Below are 18759 nucleotides of genomic sequence, written 5' to 3'. Positions count from 1 at the left end.
CTGCATACGCGGCGGGGGCGGGCCTTGCTCAAACCACGGATACGATTGGTCCTAGAGGAGAGGTAGGCGGGTCAGTGCTGTGACGCCACGACCTCGCGCACGGAAAGAGCGCGCGCCTCGGAAGCCGCGGCATTAGACGGTTGCGGGCGCAGGGTGCTAGTAGTCGTCGCTCTGGGCCTTCGCCGCCGCTTCCGCAGGGTATTTTGGCAGCCAGACCTCGCTCCTGTTACAGCAGCTCTTGTCTACTCGTCGCAACTCCGCCACCATGTTTGAGGCACGTCTGATCCAGGGCTCCATCCTGAAGAAGGTGCTGGAGGCTCTCAAAGACCTTATCAATGAGGCCTGCTGGGACATCAGCTCGGGCGGCGTGAACCTACAGAGCATGGACTCGTCTCACGTCTCCCTGGTGCAGCTTACTCTGCGCTCCGAAGGCTTCGACACATACCGCTGCGATCGCAACCTGGCCATGGGCGTGAACCTCACCAGGTGAGCGGGTGGCGGGAGCTGGGCCCCTGCCCTCCCGCTTCGGCTCTTGGCGGGGCTGTGTCCCTGCTCTCTAATTGGCTGACTTGGCCATCGGCGCTTTCTGATTGGTCTGTGGTGCCGGGGGCAGCACCCACCAAAGCGCGCGGTTCCGAAAAGCCCGCGCTGGCTGTGGCGCCTACTCTCTTGTTTCCGCGCCAAAGCCACAAAGCGGGAGTCAGCGGGAAAATGCGTGCTTCCGAGCTGTGCTCATTAAATGCCTGGAGCTTTGAGTGGCTGATTTTAGCGCCTAGTAAATGAGTTCTAGTGAAAATGTACTGTCGACTTAAGAGTGACATAGGCCTTTTCTTGAATTCCAGAATCTCATCAGTTTTAGCTTTTAACTTTGCTAGAGCTACCTGGGTTAGTGCCTCCTATATAGGTGTTCAAGGGCAGTGCGTGGCTTATTTTGCTACAGATACAGGGATTAGTGCCACTTGTATACATTTTGAGAGATTTATGAAAAGACCAGATAGGACACACTCTCCAGTACGCTGGAAACCAAGGATTCCTAGCTCAAAAAGATGCTTTCTCGAATGTTGGATCACATATACCCTGTAATCTGCTTCACCCCTGAGGATTTGAGGTACCCTTAGCCTTTTAACAATTCTCCAACCTCGAGCGTTAAATGGTACAACTTGTAATTGCCTTTAAAAAATGTAGATGTGGCCGGGCAGTGGTGGTGCACGCCTTTAATCCCAGCACTTGGGTGTCAGAGGCGGGTGGATTTCTGAGTTCGAGGACAGCCAGGGCTACACAGAGAAACCCTTTCTCAAAAAACAAAAACAAAATGTGGAGGACATGATGTTGATAGGCCCTGTGTCTTTTTTTATTTCTAGCATGTCCAAAATTCTAAAGTGTGCTGGTAATGAAGACATCATTACATTAAGGGCTGAAGATAATGCTGATACCTTAGCACTAGTATTTGAAGCACCAAGTAAGTTACACCTTTAAAACTCGGTTGTAAAGTGCTGTTTCTGTTTCTCAAACAACAGAATTGTGGTAAACTTTACACCATAGGTAGGAATGTGTGCCTCACTAACACTTGCTTTCTTTTGGTAGATCAAGAGAAAGTTTCAGACTATGAAATGAAGTTAATGGACTTAGATGTTGAACAACTTGGAATCCCGGTGAGTATCTTGTTTCTGGTGCTGTGATGCCAGCCGATTCGTGCTCTAAAGTGGAGTTGTGGTATTTGGGGTGAATGGCACACTGCTGTTTCACTAACCACAATGGTCTAAAATTGAGTTTTCGAGAAATCTGAAGTCTTGCATTCGGAGTTCTGGTTAAGATGGTAAATCTTGAGAACATGAAGGTGAGTCTTCGCCCGTTTTTAGACTAACCTTTAACTTTTGAATTTACAGGAACAGGAGTACAGCTGTGTAGTAAAGATGCCATCTGGTGAATTTGCCCGTATATGCCGAGACCTTAGCCATATTGGAGATGCTGTTGTGATATCCTGTGCAAAGGATGGGGTGAAGTTCTCTGCAAGTGGAGAGCTTGGCAATGGAAACATTAAGTTGTCACAAACAAGTAATGTTGATAAAGAAGAGGAAGCGGTAAGTAGTGAGGTGTCATCGGTTAACAATGCCAGAAACAGGAATGTGAGCTCAACTGTTGGCCACAGCTCTTGTTTGTTTGTTTACTCATTTATTCATTTTGAGACAGAGCCTTGAGTAGACCAAGCTGGCTTGGAACTCAGAGATGACTCCATAAACTTACAGATAGCATTTGGAAAGCTAAGTGTACAACCTTTTGCTTCCTGGAGATACTCTTGACAAGTGAGAATTTGCAAGTGAACAGAAGAAAATGGTGGGGGTGTAAAAGTCTTGATCATGTAGAGCTTCTAGTAGCTTTGTGTGTTGCGGGTTCAATTACTAGTTCATTTAATGGTGCAGAAGCTGACTGAGCAAAGTTGTTGCAATTTGGACCTAGTTACGAGTAAGAGGACTCAATATAAATAAGAGTGCTCACAGTCCCAAAGGAAATGAGACTTCACAATGTAGAAAGAGTTGCATTGAATGCTCTTGCCATTTATGTGCCTAGAGGAAGTTGGGCATGTTGGCGCAAACCCATAACTGTAGTACTCAAAGCTATAGCAAGAAGATTCTCAGTTTAAAGATAATCTGGCTACCTGGCAGAAAATCCATCTCAAAATATGCAGAAGAAATTGGTAAGGCAAAGGAAAATACCCAGAGAGCCCTCCTCATTCAAGCAGAACATATTAGGCCTCTGTAATTCCTAAGTATCCCTGAATCAAGGCTTTCTCGGGGATCAAATGTATATTTCATGGTTGCACTTTTTTTTAAAAAAAGTTTTTCTAGCTAGCCTGAGCATCAGAATTACACACAGAAATCTGAACTAATTAGGATTTTTAGGGCTTAATATAGTGAAATTCAGAGTGCTTGCTGCAAAGTATTTAAGGTAAATAAAAGGTATTACTTTCTTGGCCTCTGCATGAATTTAAAGTAAATGAAAGTGTAACTAAGAACATACATAAGCACACAACCCAGAGAGCTAGTTCTTAACCTTAATCTGTGTGCTGAATTATTTCTACTTCCCTATCACCTTCAGCTCCTCAGTTCTCCAGACATTTAATCTGTCAGTATTTGTCTGACATGCAGGCATTTCCACAACAAAAGAAATTAAGAAATTTTTGAGTATCCACATGTTCTTAGAAAAGTTTGAAGAATTGGGACTTGAATAAAATTGATACTCGTACAATGAAAACTGGTTTACATGTCCCTGTTCATTCAGCTGTTTTGCTTGGGGTATAGTTCTACAGAATTGACAAACTAAACACAGTTTTTTTCCTTTTTTAGTCAAGGTTCAAACCTTCCAAAATGATGGCTAATAGTTTTGTGTCGTGATGTATATTATGAACTAATAGTATTAGTTTCTGATGTCTATAAGTGAGCCTGTTTTCTCCTCTAGGTAACCATAGACATGAATGAACCAGTTCAGCTAACTTTTGCTCTGAGGTACCTGAACTTTTTCACAAAAGCCACTCCACTGTCTCCTACGGTAACACTCAGTATGTCTGCAGATGTACCTCTTGGTAAGATAATAATAAGTTTGAATATTGTTTTGTAGTGTGGTATTTATGGTATTCAGTGGTTAATGTTTCCTGTCTTTCAGTTGTAGAGTATAAAATTGCTGACATGGGACACTTAAAGTATTATTTGGCTCCTAAGATTGAAGATGAAGAAGGATCTTAGGCATTGCTAGAAATCGAGAAAACTAAACCTTTGAAGATTGCTTCTGTGATGTCAGCATGTTCTGAAGTTTTTTCTGTCACCAAGTTTGTATACCTGAGTATTAAATATAAAAATATGTAGATATCTTCTGTAAATAACCTACTTTTTTTCCTCTCCACTCTCCATGACTTGCTTAAAGAATAAGTTCCAAAGTAAAAACTGGTTTTGTTAACATAATGTTTCTGCCTTACAAATACTGGTGGTTTTCATCAATGATCTTGATGCTAAATGCAGTTTTAAGAAATATTTTTCAATTTAAATAAAGTTAACTGAATTTGAAAAGTCATAGAGTGGTGCCTTCTTTCTGCTATGGTTACATAAATGAGTTTTTGTTCTCTCCTCCATTGTGGAGATAGCGATAAAAAATGTTTAGCTTTAGTTTATATAATTGTACAAAAATTTTCTGATAGCCTTATTTGGGATGTAGCTCTTATAAAATACAAATTTAGTGGCAGTGCAGGGATTGGGTTAATCTCTTCCTAGGTCAGCCAGGACTACATAAACCCCATCTCAAATAAATAAAAAGCCCAAACTTTGTGGATACTTGATCCAACCAAGAAGGGTTTAAAAAGGCCCTGTGGTTTTGAAGAAAGGTCATGGTATGCTACATAACCAAAGAATACTTGAGTGCTCTGTATTTACTGTTTGTGAGGCTCATGTGGAGGTCAGGACAATTATAGGAATTGGTATACTACAACATGGCTTCCAGGGATTGAACAAAGTTCTTCAAGCTTGGTGACAAACACCTTCATTGCTAGTCCAAATTATTCCCCCCCCCCCTTTCAGTTTTTATATGTGCAGGTATGAGTGAGCAAGCATGTATTAACCTGGTGTGGTGTGGGGAACCATTCTGTTTTATTTCAGCAGGGTCTCAAACCATGGCTTGAATAGAGCAGCTGTATGCTCTGCTCCCAGAGGCCACACTTGAAGCCTTTTAAATATGAATCTCTCCAGTCCTCAAATTTGTTTTTTCCTTTGTATTTTATGTTTGACAATGTAGACTGTACAGCTTTTGACTGTTCTAGGTATTTGGTTAGAGCTCATACCCAGGAGCTACAGCTATTCGATTCTTTGAGGCAATTAAGTGCGGAAGGAAGTAGGCTGCAAATACTCTTAATTGAACTCTGGAGTGGTGGAAATGTTTTATCAAGACTGGTCACTGTTTCATGAGGGTGAATGCTAGAACTCAATTCTGTCTGGTAGGTAGGACTCTTACCTGGTTGGTGTCTAATATAAGGAAACAAGAATTTGGAGCTGCGAGAACGCCAACTAGTGGGTGGCAACCAGTGTGTCTAGGGCAGGGCAAGAAACCCGGTGGTATTCCCTGCCCACCCCTTTGAATCCCGGGGACTCAGCTGTGCACAGACTTGGCCATGGGGTCTGGACTGGAACCTCATTTAACAGTTTGCTGTGGCCTCGATCCCAGCGAGTGAGACCTTAAGAAATATTACCACGCAAGACAGCAATGAAGCTCTCCAGCCATGCGCCCTGAAAGCAGGATTCGATGACATGATTTCCTGGTGACACCACTTCCGGTGCGCCTCTATCCGGCACGCCACTTCCGCCGGGCTGGCCCTAAGACGGCCTGCGGTTGGCTGTTGAGCGAGCGGTGCGAGCGCGCCTAACGGAGAACGGGGCGCGAGTAGGGGCGGGAGCGTGCTCCCGGAAGCCAGCCGCGAGACCTGGCCCTGCCGCCGAGGCTGATTTTCGTAACTATTTAGTTCACGTAGGTCCTGACCGTGGGCGAGGACGGCGGAGGCTGGCAGGAGGTTGTCCACAACGCCGCGCGCAGGTGCTTGTGGGGCCTGGAGTGTGGGCGGAGAATGACGATGGGGCCGGTAAAAAGTGTAGCAGAAACTTGGGCTGATAGTTTTTTTAGTTGTTATTTACTACGTGATAACTCCACTCTAGAATCCCTTGCTAAGAAAATCAAATCTTGATTTCGTTGTCATTTTTGTTTTAATGCGAGTGGAAAGCACATAACTTTATAACTTGTAAAACAGATCAGGCATGGTTTAATGCTCGAAACTCCCGTTTATTGGTAGCTTGAACTTTGAGATGTGAGGAATTAAACATGTTATGGGATGGCAACACCAAAACCCTATTAAGTTTTAGAAATGTAAATGAATTCCCGTTGCTCCTTTTAAATACTCGGCTTCTGAACTAGGATGTAATTAACAGAAACGCAGAAACATTTGGCACCAGTTTTTTTTTTTTTTTTTGCATACTAGTTACTTTAGGTCGACGGTGATAGCAGTGTCTGGCACCTCGAGATCGAATAAATATCACATCCCATTATGGAGATGATGTGCAAAATACCTAACACCAGTAAAGGCCAGGCTATTCAATCAGTTTTCTTCTTAAAGATGGGCCTTTGCGTTTAGAATTCAAATACCTTTGCAATTAAAATAGTCTGTTTTGTTTACATAATTTTATGACTTTGTAAAGAATCCACACATTTCGTTTATGGTAGGGGAGAGTGTCTGTCTTACTGTGTTGCCCAGACTGGCCTCCAACTTCGTATATCCACAACTGTCTTCCCAAGTAGCTGGGATTCCAGTCACCTACTGAAGTACTGAACTTAAATTTCAAGTTTTTAAAATTTAAACAAAATTGCTTTTAAATTTTACCTACTCTCAAATATGCAATAGTTACGATTTTTAGTATGGCTGTCTACCTTGAATAGTTTGAGTAAAACAGACTTTTGAATCCATTTTTTCAGGAGCTACATGATGTGGGATATAAACTCACTTGTTTCATGCTTGGGATGGGAGCAGAGAGACAGGTGGCTCTGGAGTGTCTGGTGTGGTATTGATAGCCAGTAAGTTACCTACATGGATAAGATTTGGTGGATCATTTGTACATAGGATGATTCCACACCTAGAAGTAGACTCGATACTGATGTGAGTGTCCACCATTCCTTATCCTCCCCCTTTCATAGCAAACAAAAATGTTATTTGAATTTATGCTCCTGAGGAAAGTTAAGGGGCAGGCAATACTGTAAGGGAGGGGTTGAAAATGTGAACCTTGGATTCAGCTCACCTCTGTGTGACTTTGGAAAATTAGGCAAGAAACATTGATAGCGAGATCAACAGGGCCAGATTCTTTGTGAAATGCCCTTGGTGTCTTTCTGTGAAGTCAAGCCAGATACATAAAGGAAGCATGCTTAGTGTGTCCAAGACGTATGAGGTCATCGTTAGAGCAGAGAAGCCTAAGCTGCCTGTTTTGTTTGCCGTGTGTGGTGTATAACACAGCAGCTCAGAGCGGTAGCTGACGTCCTTTCATGTGCTGTTCTAGTACCGCTATGGACAATAAGTCTTTTCCTTTCAGACTAGCTGTGTCACTGTGTTATGATGCCGTCTCGTACCAACCTGGCAACTGGAATCCCTAGTAGTAAAGTAAAATATTCAAGGCTTTCCAGCACAGACGATGGCTACATTGACCTTCAGGTAACATAATCAATTTTTTTTTAAAATTAGCTTCATATCTCTTATTTGCACCAGCGAGAAACAAGCTTACTTCCAAGATCTTTTGAGCCTCATCTTGGAGAAGGGATCTTGGCAGGGCTGTTTCAAATAAGTCTGGGCTTCTCCACTTCCATGAAGTTGAAGTGCTAAAGCCATGTAGCTATAGATTTAATTTCATTCATCCAGAAAATTCTCTCCTGACATTATGACATGCAGTTACAGATATTCTTTATTGCAAACAGGAATTAAAACAAGTAAGTTTGGGGCTGGAGAGATGGCTCAGAGGTTAAGAGCACTGACTGCTCTTCCAGAGGTCCTGAGTTCAATTCCCAGCAACCACATGGTGGCTCACAACTATCTGTAATGGGATCTGATGCCTCTTCTGGTATGTCTGAAGACAGCCACAGTGTACTCATATACATAAATAAATCTTAAAAAAAAAAAAAAAAATGGAGTCCCCAGTGGTGGAGTTAGAGAGAAGACTGAAGGAGCTGAAGGGGCTTGAGGCCCCATGGGAAGAGTGACAGTACCAACCATCCAGAGCTCTCAGGGTCTAAACTGCCAGCCTGGGAACACACATGGAGGGGCTCATGGCTCCAGTTGTATATGTAGTGGAGGATGTCCTTGTCAGGTATTGGTTGGAGGTCCTTGGTCCCTTGAAGGAGGGATGCCCCAGTGTGGGGGAATTAGAGGGTGGAGAGGAGGTAGATGGATGGGGGCACACCCTCATAGAAGCAGCAGGAGGTGGGACAGGATAAGGGGTTCCTGGGGGGAAGGGGGGAGTGGATAATATCTGAAGTGTAAATAAATAAAATATCCAATAAAGCAAAAACAAACAAACCAAGTAAGTTTGTGTCCTCTCTTGACCATTATTAAGTAGGATGGCATCTCCTGTCCCTGAGGATAAAATAGTCTAGGTGATGCCTAAGCCTAAGCAGCAGGAAGGAATCCATTCTTTTAAGTATAAACAGATCAATAATTCTTTGCATTCATTTGAAGAGGGGAGAGTAGCTCTGGGAAGCTTCCAAACCCTTAATGTCAGCTTCGGAAATGAGCTGAACCTCAGAAGATCTGTCTCTTACGTCTTTTTAAAATGTTCTTATTAGCATATATTATTTGTACAAAAAATGTTTTATGTTTATACTGTATTTTAGCCTAAATTTGTCTCTGAATGTCAACCTTGAGCTGAATTTACTCATAATGCAGTGCTTTGGGAAAGCTAAGATTTTGGCTTTACAGATGGCTCAGCAGTTAAGAGCACATACTGTTCTGTTGTTTTTAATATTTGTTTTATTAATTATATATAAGTAATATAATTATAGATGTTAAATATATAAAATATTTATAAATACTGTAATAAATTGGCATAGTTATGCTTTAATTGTATTTTGAGAGAAAACTTATTTTAACAGGAAGGGTGATATGTAGGAGGAGCTAAGGTGGGAGGAGAAGGAGAAGAGGAGCTAGAGAGAGAGAGAGAGAGAGAGAGAGAGAAGAAGATGGAGGAGGAGGAGGGAGGGGAGGGGGACGGAGAGAGAGAGAGGGAGAGAGAGAGGGGTATATCTAGATTGAGTATTGGGTTACACTTCTGATTGTGTGGGCATATTGTTATTGAGCATTACCAAACTTATAAAGCCTTTGATTAACATTTTTTTTAAAAAGTTACTAATAAAAAAAGAAGAAATAAATACTGTAATAAAATTAATATTATATTTATGTGTTATGTACATGAGTGTTTTGCTTTCGTGTGTACCATGTGTGTGCCTGGTGCCCGAGGAGGCACAAAGAGGGCATCAGATCTTCTGGGACTGGAGATCCAGATGGTTATGAGCACCGTGGGTGCTGGGAGCCAAACCTGGGTCCTCTGCAAAAGTAAGAAGTGTTGTTGTCCACTGAGCTGTTGCTCCATGTCCCCCAAACCCCTTATAATTTAAAAAAAGGGGTTTTTTTAATTCATTATTTTAAGTGTGTATGTGATGTTTGGCCTGCATGTATATCTGTGTACAGTGTGTATGTAGTGTCCCAAGAAGCTAGAAGAGGGTATCAAATTCTCTTGACACTGGAGTCACAGACTGTTGTGAGTCACCATGTCAGTCCTGGGAATTGAACTCAGGTCATCTGGAAGGCAAGTGCTTTGACCCTGGAGCCATCTCTCTGGCCTACAAGTATCATTCTTGAAGAGGACCGAAGTTTGATTCCCAGCAACCATGTCATGTGACTTACACTGCTTGGAGGATCCGATTCCTCTAACTTGAACAGGCATCTGGCCTCACATGCACATGCCCACACATAATTAAAAAGGAAGACAGAAAAGAAAGCTAAAGTTCTGTTTCTAAACTTTTGACTGACTATAAACTAAGTTAACCTTTAATTCCAGAAGATTTTTGATGTCTGCATAGCATGGTGCTCTTAAGTCTCCACAGGTTAGTACTAGTTTTCATGCATATACACTTAGTAAATACATATTCAACAACTAGGTGACAAAGTCATTTTAAAGGGGTTTCCTGGTTTGCAATGAGGGGTCTGTGAAATAGCAGAAGCTTCACCTGCTCATGTGCCTGCTTTGTGTCCTAGTGCTGTGCTGATGGTGGACATACTTAAGACACTTGAAGTATCTACTTTGATGTTCACTTACCCTCCCTGCAGTAGAGTGCTTTAGGCCTGGTCTTTTCTTAGTGTTCTTTATTTTTGTTTTTCTCTGTCTCTTCCAGTTTAAAAAAAGTCCTCCTAAGATTCCTTACAAGGCCATTGCCCTTGCCACCGTGCTGTTTTTGATTGGCACCTTTCTCATAATCATAGGCTCTCTCCTGCTGTCGGGCTACATCAGCAAAGGGGTAAGCTAATGGACATGTGACAATATACCATGGGTCTTTCAGATGGGAGCCAGAACACTGGTTTTTTTTTTTTTTTGGGGGGGGGGGTTGTTTGTTTGTTTGTTTTTGTTTTTTGAGACAGGGTTTCTCTGTGTAGCCCTGGCTGTCCTGGAACTCACTCTGTAGACCAGGCTGGCCTCAAACTCAGAAATCCGCCTGCCTCTGCCTCCCAAGTGCAGGAATTAAAGGCGTGCGCCACCACCGCCCGGCCAGAACACTGTTTTTATGTTCCAGAAGTACAGTAGATTCCACTTTTAAAAAACAATAATCGCATATAGTTTGTTCTCTGATAATAAGGCATGGTTTTTGGTTTTGGTTTTTATTTTCCCCCTCTTTAAGCAAATGTCTCTATAATTCTTAGAAGGTGGGTCTTGTAAGTAGGCAGGCATAGCGTCTGAGATAGTTTAGAATAATGCAGCTTTGCCTGGGTTCTGGGTTCAGACTTCCAGACTAGTACATTGCTGCAGCTAGAGTAACATCTGAAGTATGGGCGTGCTGATAGGTTTGGGGCAAACCAGTGGGGCTTGTGTAAGCATGTGGCCACTACCTCGTAAATGAGTTCCTGTTTCCATTGGTTTGGTAAGAATTCTGTTGAGTTTCAGTATTCAGACCCTAAGTGGTACTTGGTAGTGCTTTCCCTTGGGTTATGTTTATATATTCTGTGTCTTAAATTATCCTAAATAGGCTGGGCATGATGCTACACCCCTTTAATCCCATCACTCAGGAGGCAGAGGCAGATGGGTCTCTGAGTTTCAGGACAGTCAGGGCTGCACAAAGTCTAAGGGGAAAAAAGTTACCCTAAGCAGTATTCTGACCATAATACAGGTCCTTTTTTTTTTTTTCTCTCACACACTAGCAAAAATGTAGTTCCTTTTTGGTATTTTATACAGTTACAAGCAGCCAAAGTTAAGCATCCAGGTACTGAGGTGACAAAATTGTGGTACATACATTTCAGAGAAATGGTACATGTCATTACAGCCGAAGTACTATTTGGGTTAGTTTTTATTATTGTTTTGTTTTGTCTTTTAAGATTTACTTACGCAGGGCAGTGGTGGCACACACCTTTAATCCCAGCACTTGAGAGGCAGAGGCAGGCGGATTTCTGAGTTCAAGGCCAGCCTTGTCTACAGAGTGAGTTCTAGGATAGCCCGGGCTATTCAGAAAAACCCTATCTGCAAAATAAATAAATAACTTATTTTATTTATATGAGTATATTGTAGCTGTTTTTAGACACATCAGAAGCATCAGATCCCATTCCAGATGGTTGGGAGCCATCATGTGGTTGCTGGGAATTGAACTCAGGACCTCTAGAAGAGCAGTCAGTGTTCTTAACCACTGAGCCATCTCTTCAGACCAATTTTTATTTTTTAAGACAGGGTCTTTTTACATAGCCTTGGCTGTCCTAGAATTTACTGTATAGACCAGGCTGGCCTTTTATTTAGAGAGTACTGAGACTAGAAATGTGTGCCACCCCACCCAACTGCCGCTTAAGTAATATTGTCCAGTCTTTAGAGACAGGACAGGAAGGTGCTATATTTACAACTAAGAACTTGAAAACAGTGATAGGGAGAGTGTTCATCAAGAAAGTACTTAAGGACCTGAATTCTGATTCCTAGCACCCACATAAAACACATAGGTGTGTTGGCATGCATCTGTAGCCCCAGCACTGCAGGGTGGAGACAGGCAGATCTCCAGAGCTGGCTGGCCAACCCATTCTAGGCAAATTGGTGAGCTCCAGTGAGAGATGAGACTCTACCTCAAAAAATAAGATTAAGGAAAATAAGAAGGAAAAATGGCTTCGCTGTTAAGAACCTGTTATGCTCGTGCAGAGGACCCAAGCCTACTAGAACTTAGGCTGTGTGGCTCGTAACTAACTGCCTGTAACTTCAGTTCCAGGGCGATGCGAAGCCTCTGACCTCGTTCGCACCCATGCTTAGGTGCATATTCACAACCTAATTAAAATAAATCTTGGAGCTAAAGGGATAGCTCTGTGGTTAAAAATGCTGGCTGCTCTTCAAGGAGATTAGGTTCAATTTCCAGCACCCATATGGCTACTCAAAACTACCTGTAAGTTCAGTTCCGGGGCATCCACTGCCTCTATAGGAATTAGACACACTTGTGGTGCACAGACATACATATAGGCAAAACGTACGTCTTTTTAGTTATTAATTTGGGACTTACAGTTCCAGGAGGTAGTCAAGTCCATGACTATCAGTTTCAGAAGACTCTTTAAACTTGTAAACTGTTGAGACTGAACAACTGCAGGGACTTTTGAAGTTGAACTGATACATTTTGCATTATCATATAGCTATAAGCCTATAGGAACCAAGGAGTAGAATATGGTGATTTAATATGTGAGAACAGTAGAATATGGTGGTAGAATATGTGAGAACAGCCTCCATAGGTCAGACATCTGAGTGATTGGTCCACAGTTGGTGGCCTGTTTAGAAAGGATTACAAAGGTTAGCTCTATTTGCCGCCTTATGCTTGTGGGTCAGATGTAAGCTTGCAGCTACGGTTGCGGTGTCCTGCTGTCTTCCACCATGATGCTCATGAACTCCAGACCTCGGAAACTGTAAGCAAGCCTTCAGTACACTCTTCTGTGAACTGCCTTGCTCATGATTTCTCTTCGCAATAGAAAAGTGACCAGATCATACCCATACGTACATGTTTAAAATAAGGTGGAGAGCTGTTGAGTAAGTCACTTGAGGTCAACCTTTGGCACACATACATACATCTGCATGTACACTTGTAGACAATAATAGCATGTACCAACCAAACACACAGGTGCATGCGCGCACACACACACAAAGCTTGGAAGAGCAAAAGAAATAAGCCTAGTATCTGAATAAAAAGTTATTCTTTTTATAATTTTGAATTTACTGGTTAATTTGTAATCAGGAAGTAATTTGAAGTTTAGCACTTGCCTAATATGCCCAGCATCTCTAATTTGATCCCCAACATGGAAAGATAAGAAAAAGAAAGAGGAGGTGACAATTTTTGCTGAAAACAAATAGATGTAAAGGTGTGACTTGTATGGGACTAATGTTTTCCTTCTGCCACCAGGGGGCAGACCGGGCTGTTCCTGTCCTCATCATTGGCATTCTGGTGTTCCTGCCAGGATTTTACCATTTGCGCATCGCCTACTATGCATCCAAAGGCTACCGGGGTTACTCCTATGATGACATTCCAGACTTTGATGACTAACATTCACCTCAGCCTTGAGAAGAGTCACAGTGCATCCACTTTAAGACATCAAGCAAGAACTATGGCTAAGGGCTGAGGAAGTGTACAATTTGCAGATGTTTAGCAAAACAATGGCCAGATTGTATGAGTTCTTTTCCAAAATGCTCGTGCTTTATAATTAGCTAATTAGGACATGGTATGTTTTCATCTCTTGGCCCTGGCAAAGCTTGACAAGTTTTTCCACATGAGTATGCATCATGTAAGAGTTGTGAGGCTGATTGTCTGGGAAGGCAGCCTGTTCTATAGCGGAAGGTGTTGCCCTCCATAGAGGTGAATCTTTTTTTTGTCTTCCATTGTCTGCTTGGTTTTGTAGCACATGGAAAATGTATTATGTCTAGTTTCTTATTACTAAGTAATTTATTTTTAAAGTTGCCTATCTTACCTCTCACACTCTCTTCTACCATTACATCCCAGGAAAATTAAAGTGTCTTTCTTGCTGGGCAGTGGTGGCACACGCCTTTAATCCTGGCACTTGGGAGGCAGAGGCAGGTGGATTTTGGAGTTCGAGGCCAGCCTGGTCTACAGAGTGAGTTCCAGGACAGCCAGGGCTACACAGAGAAACTCTGTCTCAAAAAACAAAAAAACAAAACAAAAAAAAAAAAAAAAAGTGTCTTATTCCTTACACACTCCTCTTCCTTCACACCACAGTAAACCAAATATCTGTGGCTCCGTCTGTAATTGATTGGCTTGTTTTAAATTGACAGCAACCTGGAATTTTTAAACCATGAAGCTGGGTATCATGGGACACATCATGATTCCAGTACTTGGGAGGCAAAGCCAAGTGGGTCTCTATGAGTTCAAGGCCAGCCTGGTCTATGTAGAGTTTTAGGACAACCAGGGTTGTCCTAAATAAATACCTAGTGAGACGCTATCTCTGAAAAAGGGAAACTTCCTCTGGTTTCTCCATAGCTTGCCCACCACAAACCTCAGGTGAATCTGTCCTTCACAGGTTAAGAGATTGTGTGAATCGTACCTTAAGAACTAGACTTTGGCTGTTTCTTTGTAAAACTGTAGATAAGTGTACTTAGAGTTTATAACCCTACTGCTGGCACCTGGTACTATGATATCGTTCTGCTAAAGATTACAAGACTTGGCCAAGATCCCTGAAAATGTATTAAGTCAAATCTGGTTCTCAGCTTGTAAAAAGTGACACTTTTTTTCTAAATGTGTGTATGTTGTTATTTATTTATTTTTATTTTATGTGTATTGATGTTTGCCTGCATATATGCTTGTGTGGGGTTGTCAGATCTTGGAGTTACAGACAGTTGTGAGCTGCCATATGAGTGCTGGGAATTGAACCCAGATCCTCTGGAAGAACACACTTTTAACCATTGAGCCATCTCTCTGCTCAACGTATTTTTGTTTTTAATTAAAGTGTCATAATTCAAATTCTAGATTCAAAACTACTTAACTTTACACATGTTTTGAAAAAACATTCTATGTAGTTAGTAAACACATAGGCGGAAACAACTTAGAAAGTAAGGCAGCGAACCCCAGCGGCTGCCAGGTTTGGCTGTGTCTAAACATGGAGGGAGCCCAAAGGGTCTTCAGTGCTGAGCATCTCTTAAACCTTGTTGCTGAGGGTGTGAAGTGGCATAGGATATACAGCTTCCTGTTGGGTGTTGCTTGCAAAGCTAGAACTAAATTGGTTCAGCCAAAGCCAAGAGCTGGGTGGTATTTATATTGCAGAAGGAATGACGCTATAAAGGAGAAGAAATGCTAATATCTCAGAAGGACACAGAATGCAAGGATAACTTGTGTTCCAGTTCAGCTCCATGCCGTTCATTGATTTACTTTACAGACAGTTGTGAACATAGAAACACACGCTAATCCCAGCACTCTGGAGCAGAGGCAGCTAGATCTCTGAGTTTGAGTCTACAGAGTGAGTTCTAGTAGATCCAAGGTGACATAGTGAGACTCTTCTTCAAACAAACAACAGGCCCAGTTGTGTGGTTTTGTGATTCCTTTATTCTCTTTTATTACACATAGCTTTGTATATCTAAGGAAGTCAACCACATTTTCCCCAGTGCCCAATCAGGAGGCTTCACTGTTGCTAGCACTTTACATCACCTGTACCTCCAACCCTACCTGCCTCATTTATTACATCATAGTTGGACTCTTCTATCCTGTGTAGGTACATAATCAGAGCATCCTAAGACTCCTGCCTGGGGCTAGAATCCCTCTCTAATGACTTGTGAGGAATGACGCTAATCACACTAGTAATCTCATTCAGGTGGCCTGCTTTAGAAATACACAAACCAAAATCTTATTAAGCCAAAATCAAACTTGCATGCATTGACTGTAATTGTATTCTTTGGTGCTTTATAAAAAGGTCTAAATCTCCATAGCGATGGTGAGCTTTTTTTAAGATTAAAAAAATTGTGAATATGTGTGAGCATATGGCATATGTATATGGGTGTGCAGAGCCCGGACCCCCTGGAGTTAGAAGTACAAGCTATTAAGCTACTCACATGGGTACTGGGAACCAGACTCCAGTGTTCCAAAGTTGTGCATGCTCTTGTCCTCAGAGCCAGCTCTCCAGCCCCTGCTAAGCATTTCTTTTGTTGTTGTTGTGGGTTTTTTTGTTTTGTTTTGTTTTGTTTTGCTTTTCGAGACAGGGTTTCTCTGTATAGCCCTGGCTGTCCTGGAATTCACTCTGTAGACCAAGCTGGCCTCGAACTCAGAAATCCTCCTGCTTCTCCCTCCCCAGTGCTGGGATTAAAGGCGTGCGCCACCACTGCCTGGCAGCATTTCTTTTTCTAAGACTTTGTGCACGGTCTCTCATGAATTCTGTATAATTTTAATCTCTGCAAAAGTCCTGTGTTAGGAAAAAAATTCCCAAGCCTAAGTTAATGACTTAGGGGTAGAGCAAGGAAAGAAATAGGGACGGGGATGTGTCTAGTAGAAGCAAAAGAGACCAAGGTCACTATCAAGTGAGTATTCTCCTAAAGCAGCCTGTTCTCTTAGGCTGTTGGCTAAACTAGTTGACACAGTCATTGTGACACCTATTACACTTTCCAGGAAATCCAAAGCAGAAACTACCTCAGTCACTTCTAGTGTTGTTCCTGTGATGAAGAGTCCAGACCCGTTCGTTGCCATTGTGGTGGGAAGTACCACATGTGGCCAGTATGTCACACGAGTTGACCGCTTCCATTCCTTCCGGAGGTATAAGAAAAGATGGTATGGTCACTGAGGAGCAGAGGTTGCAAACTAATGGTCACTTGTTGGCTTGCATTTAAAACAAACAAAAACAAAAAATTGTGTAGGGTTGGTGTTTGATTTTTCTTTAAAGAGAGATTGCCAGACCTCTTGGAGCAGATTGTAAAGGTAACTTTAACTGAGCAGGGATTCCCAATTCACTGTAGTCCAAGGTCAGCTCACCATTTGTTATTTCTTTACCCAGCCTACAAATATCCCTCCAATAACCGTTTATCAAATGAAGAGTATGACATTTTTCTTTCAGTATGGGCAGGTGGGCTGCTGCTTTGCTGAGTTAAGGCTTCCCTGTGTGGCCTTCCACCCATTGTCATGATAGCCAGCTACCCTTCAAACCGTGGGTACTGTCTGATGCGTCCGGTCTCTGCTGGAACCACGTGCTTCATCCCGTGGGTCCAGGCCTGTGCTTGGCAGCAAGCTCAGAGGAGCTTCTTGGTGTACTACAAAGGAACCTGGTGCTAGAGCAGCGCAGTGTGGCCTCTGCTCTTACGTGTTACCTGCCAATCATTATTACCCTTAGCTTCTTACCTGTCATCTTAGTCTTATCCTGAGGCTTCTTGTTCCAAAGGTGTGTTGTTTATGGTTTAATGCATTGGGAGGAAAGGGCAAATTTTTAGTTATGAGGGGTTGGACAAATTACCCGAGTGTCACTTGCTTTAGAAAGTGGGGTAAACTAATTCTTACATTGGGGGAAATGGGCAGGGTTCACTGAATCAGTTTGGGGGTGGCATGGCAGGGCTACTGCACATACCTATCATTCAGTAAGTGAACCTGCTGCTGGGAAAAGTAAAGGTCGATCCTTTAGGGGCAGGGCCTGGAGTAAGGCCAGGGATGCTGGAGAGCTCACCTGCCATCCTTAACCTCCTGAGGAACTTGTTCTATGACAGAGCTACCCCAGAGGCAGGGCTTCTTTCCTACTTGGAACTGGAGGGTGTGAGGTAGTCGTTTGCCTGTATGTGGCTGGGCTGGGCCTTCCTGTGACCCAGACTGAGACAGAACCTTGCAGAGAAGACCATGGAGGTGAGACTTGTCCTTTATGTCTCCACCCCTCTGCTTTACCCTATCTTGCCCCTGGCTACTCGGAAGCTGTCTTAGTTACTTTTCTGTGACTGTGAAGGCACACTGAGACCAAGGCAACTTATAGAAGAAAATGTTTATTGGGAGCTTGGAGCTTGCTTAGTTTCAGAGGGTTAAAGTTCACGACCGTCATGGCAGCAGGCAGGCAGGAAAGGGCACTCGAGCAGTAACTGAGACCTTATATCTGAGCCCCAAGCTCAAGGCAGAGAAAAAGCTAACTGGAAATATTATGACCTAGTGATAGACTTTCCTAACCAACTGTGGACTAGTCTTAGTGACTAGTCTATATGAGCCTATGAGCCATTCTCATTCAAACCACGGAAGCTATACTCTGGACCAACAGTGTGGTGGGCTCCACTCGGGAGCTTGTGAGGACAGCAGCATTGTTACAGGACCTTGGGGTTTTCATTATCCCTAAGCACTCTGTACCTCCTATTCCATTTCCTGTCCTTTGGGCTAGCCCCACCCCCACCCCAGCCCTTCCAGCAATGCTGGGTGGTGAGAGAGGGAAGCTGTAGCCCTTGTGAGCTACCATTACTCTACAACTAATGGTGGGGTGGAGGTGAGGAAGCTTCACAGGCACGTCAGGCAAACAGGGAAAGAAGACTCTGGGAAAGGTTTCATGAGCCACGAGAAACCAAAACCAAGTCCCACAATAGGAACAGAGCAGGGTGTACACTTTCTCATTGGAGGCTGTGGCTATCCTCATCTGTAAGCCTGACAACCCCATTCTTCCACCCCTTACAGTAACTTGAGAAAGAGCTGTCTAGAAAACACTTCAGTTGCTGGGCAGTGGTGGTGCACGCCTTTAATCCCAGCACTTGGGAGGCAGAGGCAGGCGGATTTCTGAGTTCCAGGCCAGCCTGGTCTACAGAGTGAGTTCCAGGACAGCCAGGACTGTCTCGAGACAGAGAAACCCTGTCTCAAGAAACAAAAACCAAAAAAAGAAAGAAAGAAAGAAAGAAAGAAAGAAAGAAAGAAAGAAAGAAAGAAAGAAAGAAAGGAAAGAAAGAAGGAAGAAAAGGGGAGAGAGAGAGAGAGAGAGAGAGAGAGAGAGAGAGAGAGAGAGAGAGAGAGCAAGCAAGCGCTTCAGTCTGAGGT

At 43.0% G+C, this 18759-nt stretch overlaps 2 protein-coding genes across 3 annotated transcripts; both read left to right on the top strand.

The window, feature by feature from the left end:
- Positions 1-95: 95 nt before the first annotated feature.
- On the top strand, positions 96-4065 carry Pcna (proliferating cell nuclear antigen). Its single transcript, XM_034496686.1, has 6 exons — positions 96-486; positions 1362-1459; positions 1585-1652; positions 1887-2081; positions 3457-3580; positions 3661-4065. Exons 1-6 carry the CDS (start codon positions 266-268, stop codon positions 3738-3740), a joined length of 786 nt encoding a protein of 261 aa, XP_034352577.1. The 5' UTR covers positions 96-265; the 3' UTR covers positions 3741-4065.
- Positions 4066-5331: 1266 nt separating this feature from the next.
- Tmem230 (transmembrane protein 230) lies at positions 5332-14530 on the top strand. Of its 2 annotated transcripts, XM_076929792.1 has the most exons (5): positions 5336-5571; positions 6502-6600; positions 7110-7228; positions 9958-10080; positions 13186-14530. In XM_076929792.1, the coding sequence occupies exons 3-5, from the start codon at positions 7130-7132 to the stop codon at positions 13324-13326; spliced, it is 363 nt and encodes a 120-aa protein (XP_076785907.1). In that variant the 5' UTR covers positions 5336-5571; positions 6502-6600; positions 7110-7129; the 3' UTR covers positions 13327-14530. The 2 variants fall into 2 exon arrangements, with proteins under 2 accessions (XP_034352698.1, XP_076785907.1); XM_034496807.2 differs by lacking the exon at positions 6502-6600 and having other exon boundaries at positions 5332-5571.
- The last annotated feature ends 4229 nt before the right edge of the window (positions 14531-18759 follow it).

This window comes from Arvicanthis niloticus, chromosome 2 (assembly GCF_011762505.2).
Source record: "Arvicanthis niloticus isolate mArvNil1 chromosome 2, mArvNil1.pat.X, whole genome shotgun sequence".
Taxonomy (NCBI): domain Eukaryota; kingdom Metazoa; phylum Chordata; class Mammalia; order Rodentia; family Muridae; genus Arvicanthis; species Arvicanthis niloticus.
Note: the sequence above shows the minus strand (reverse complement) of the source record. Positions and strands in the feature narration are given on the sequence as shown.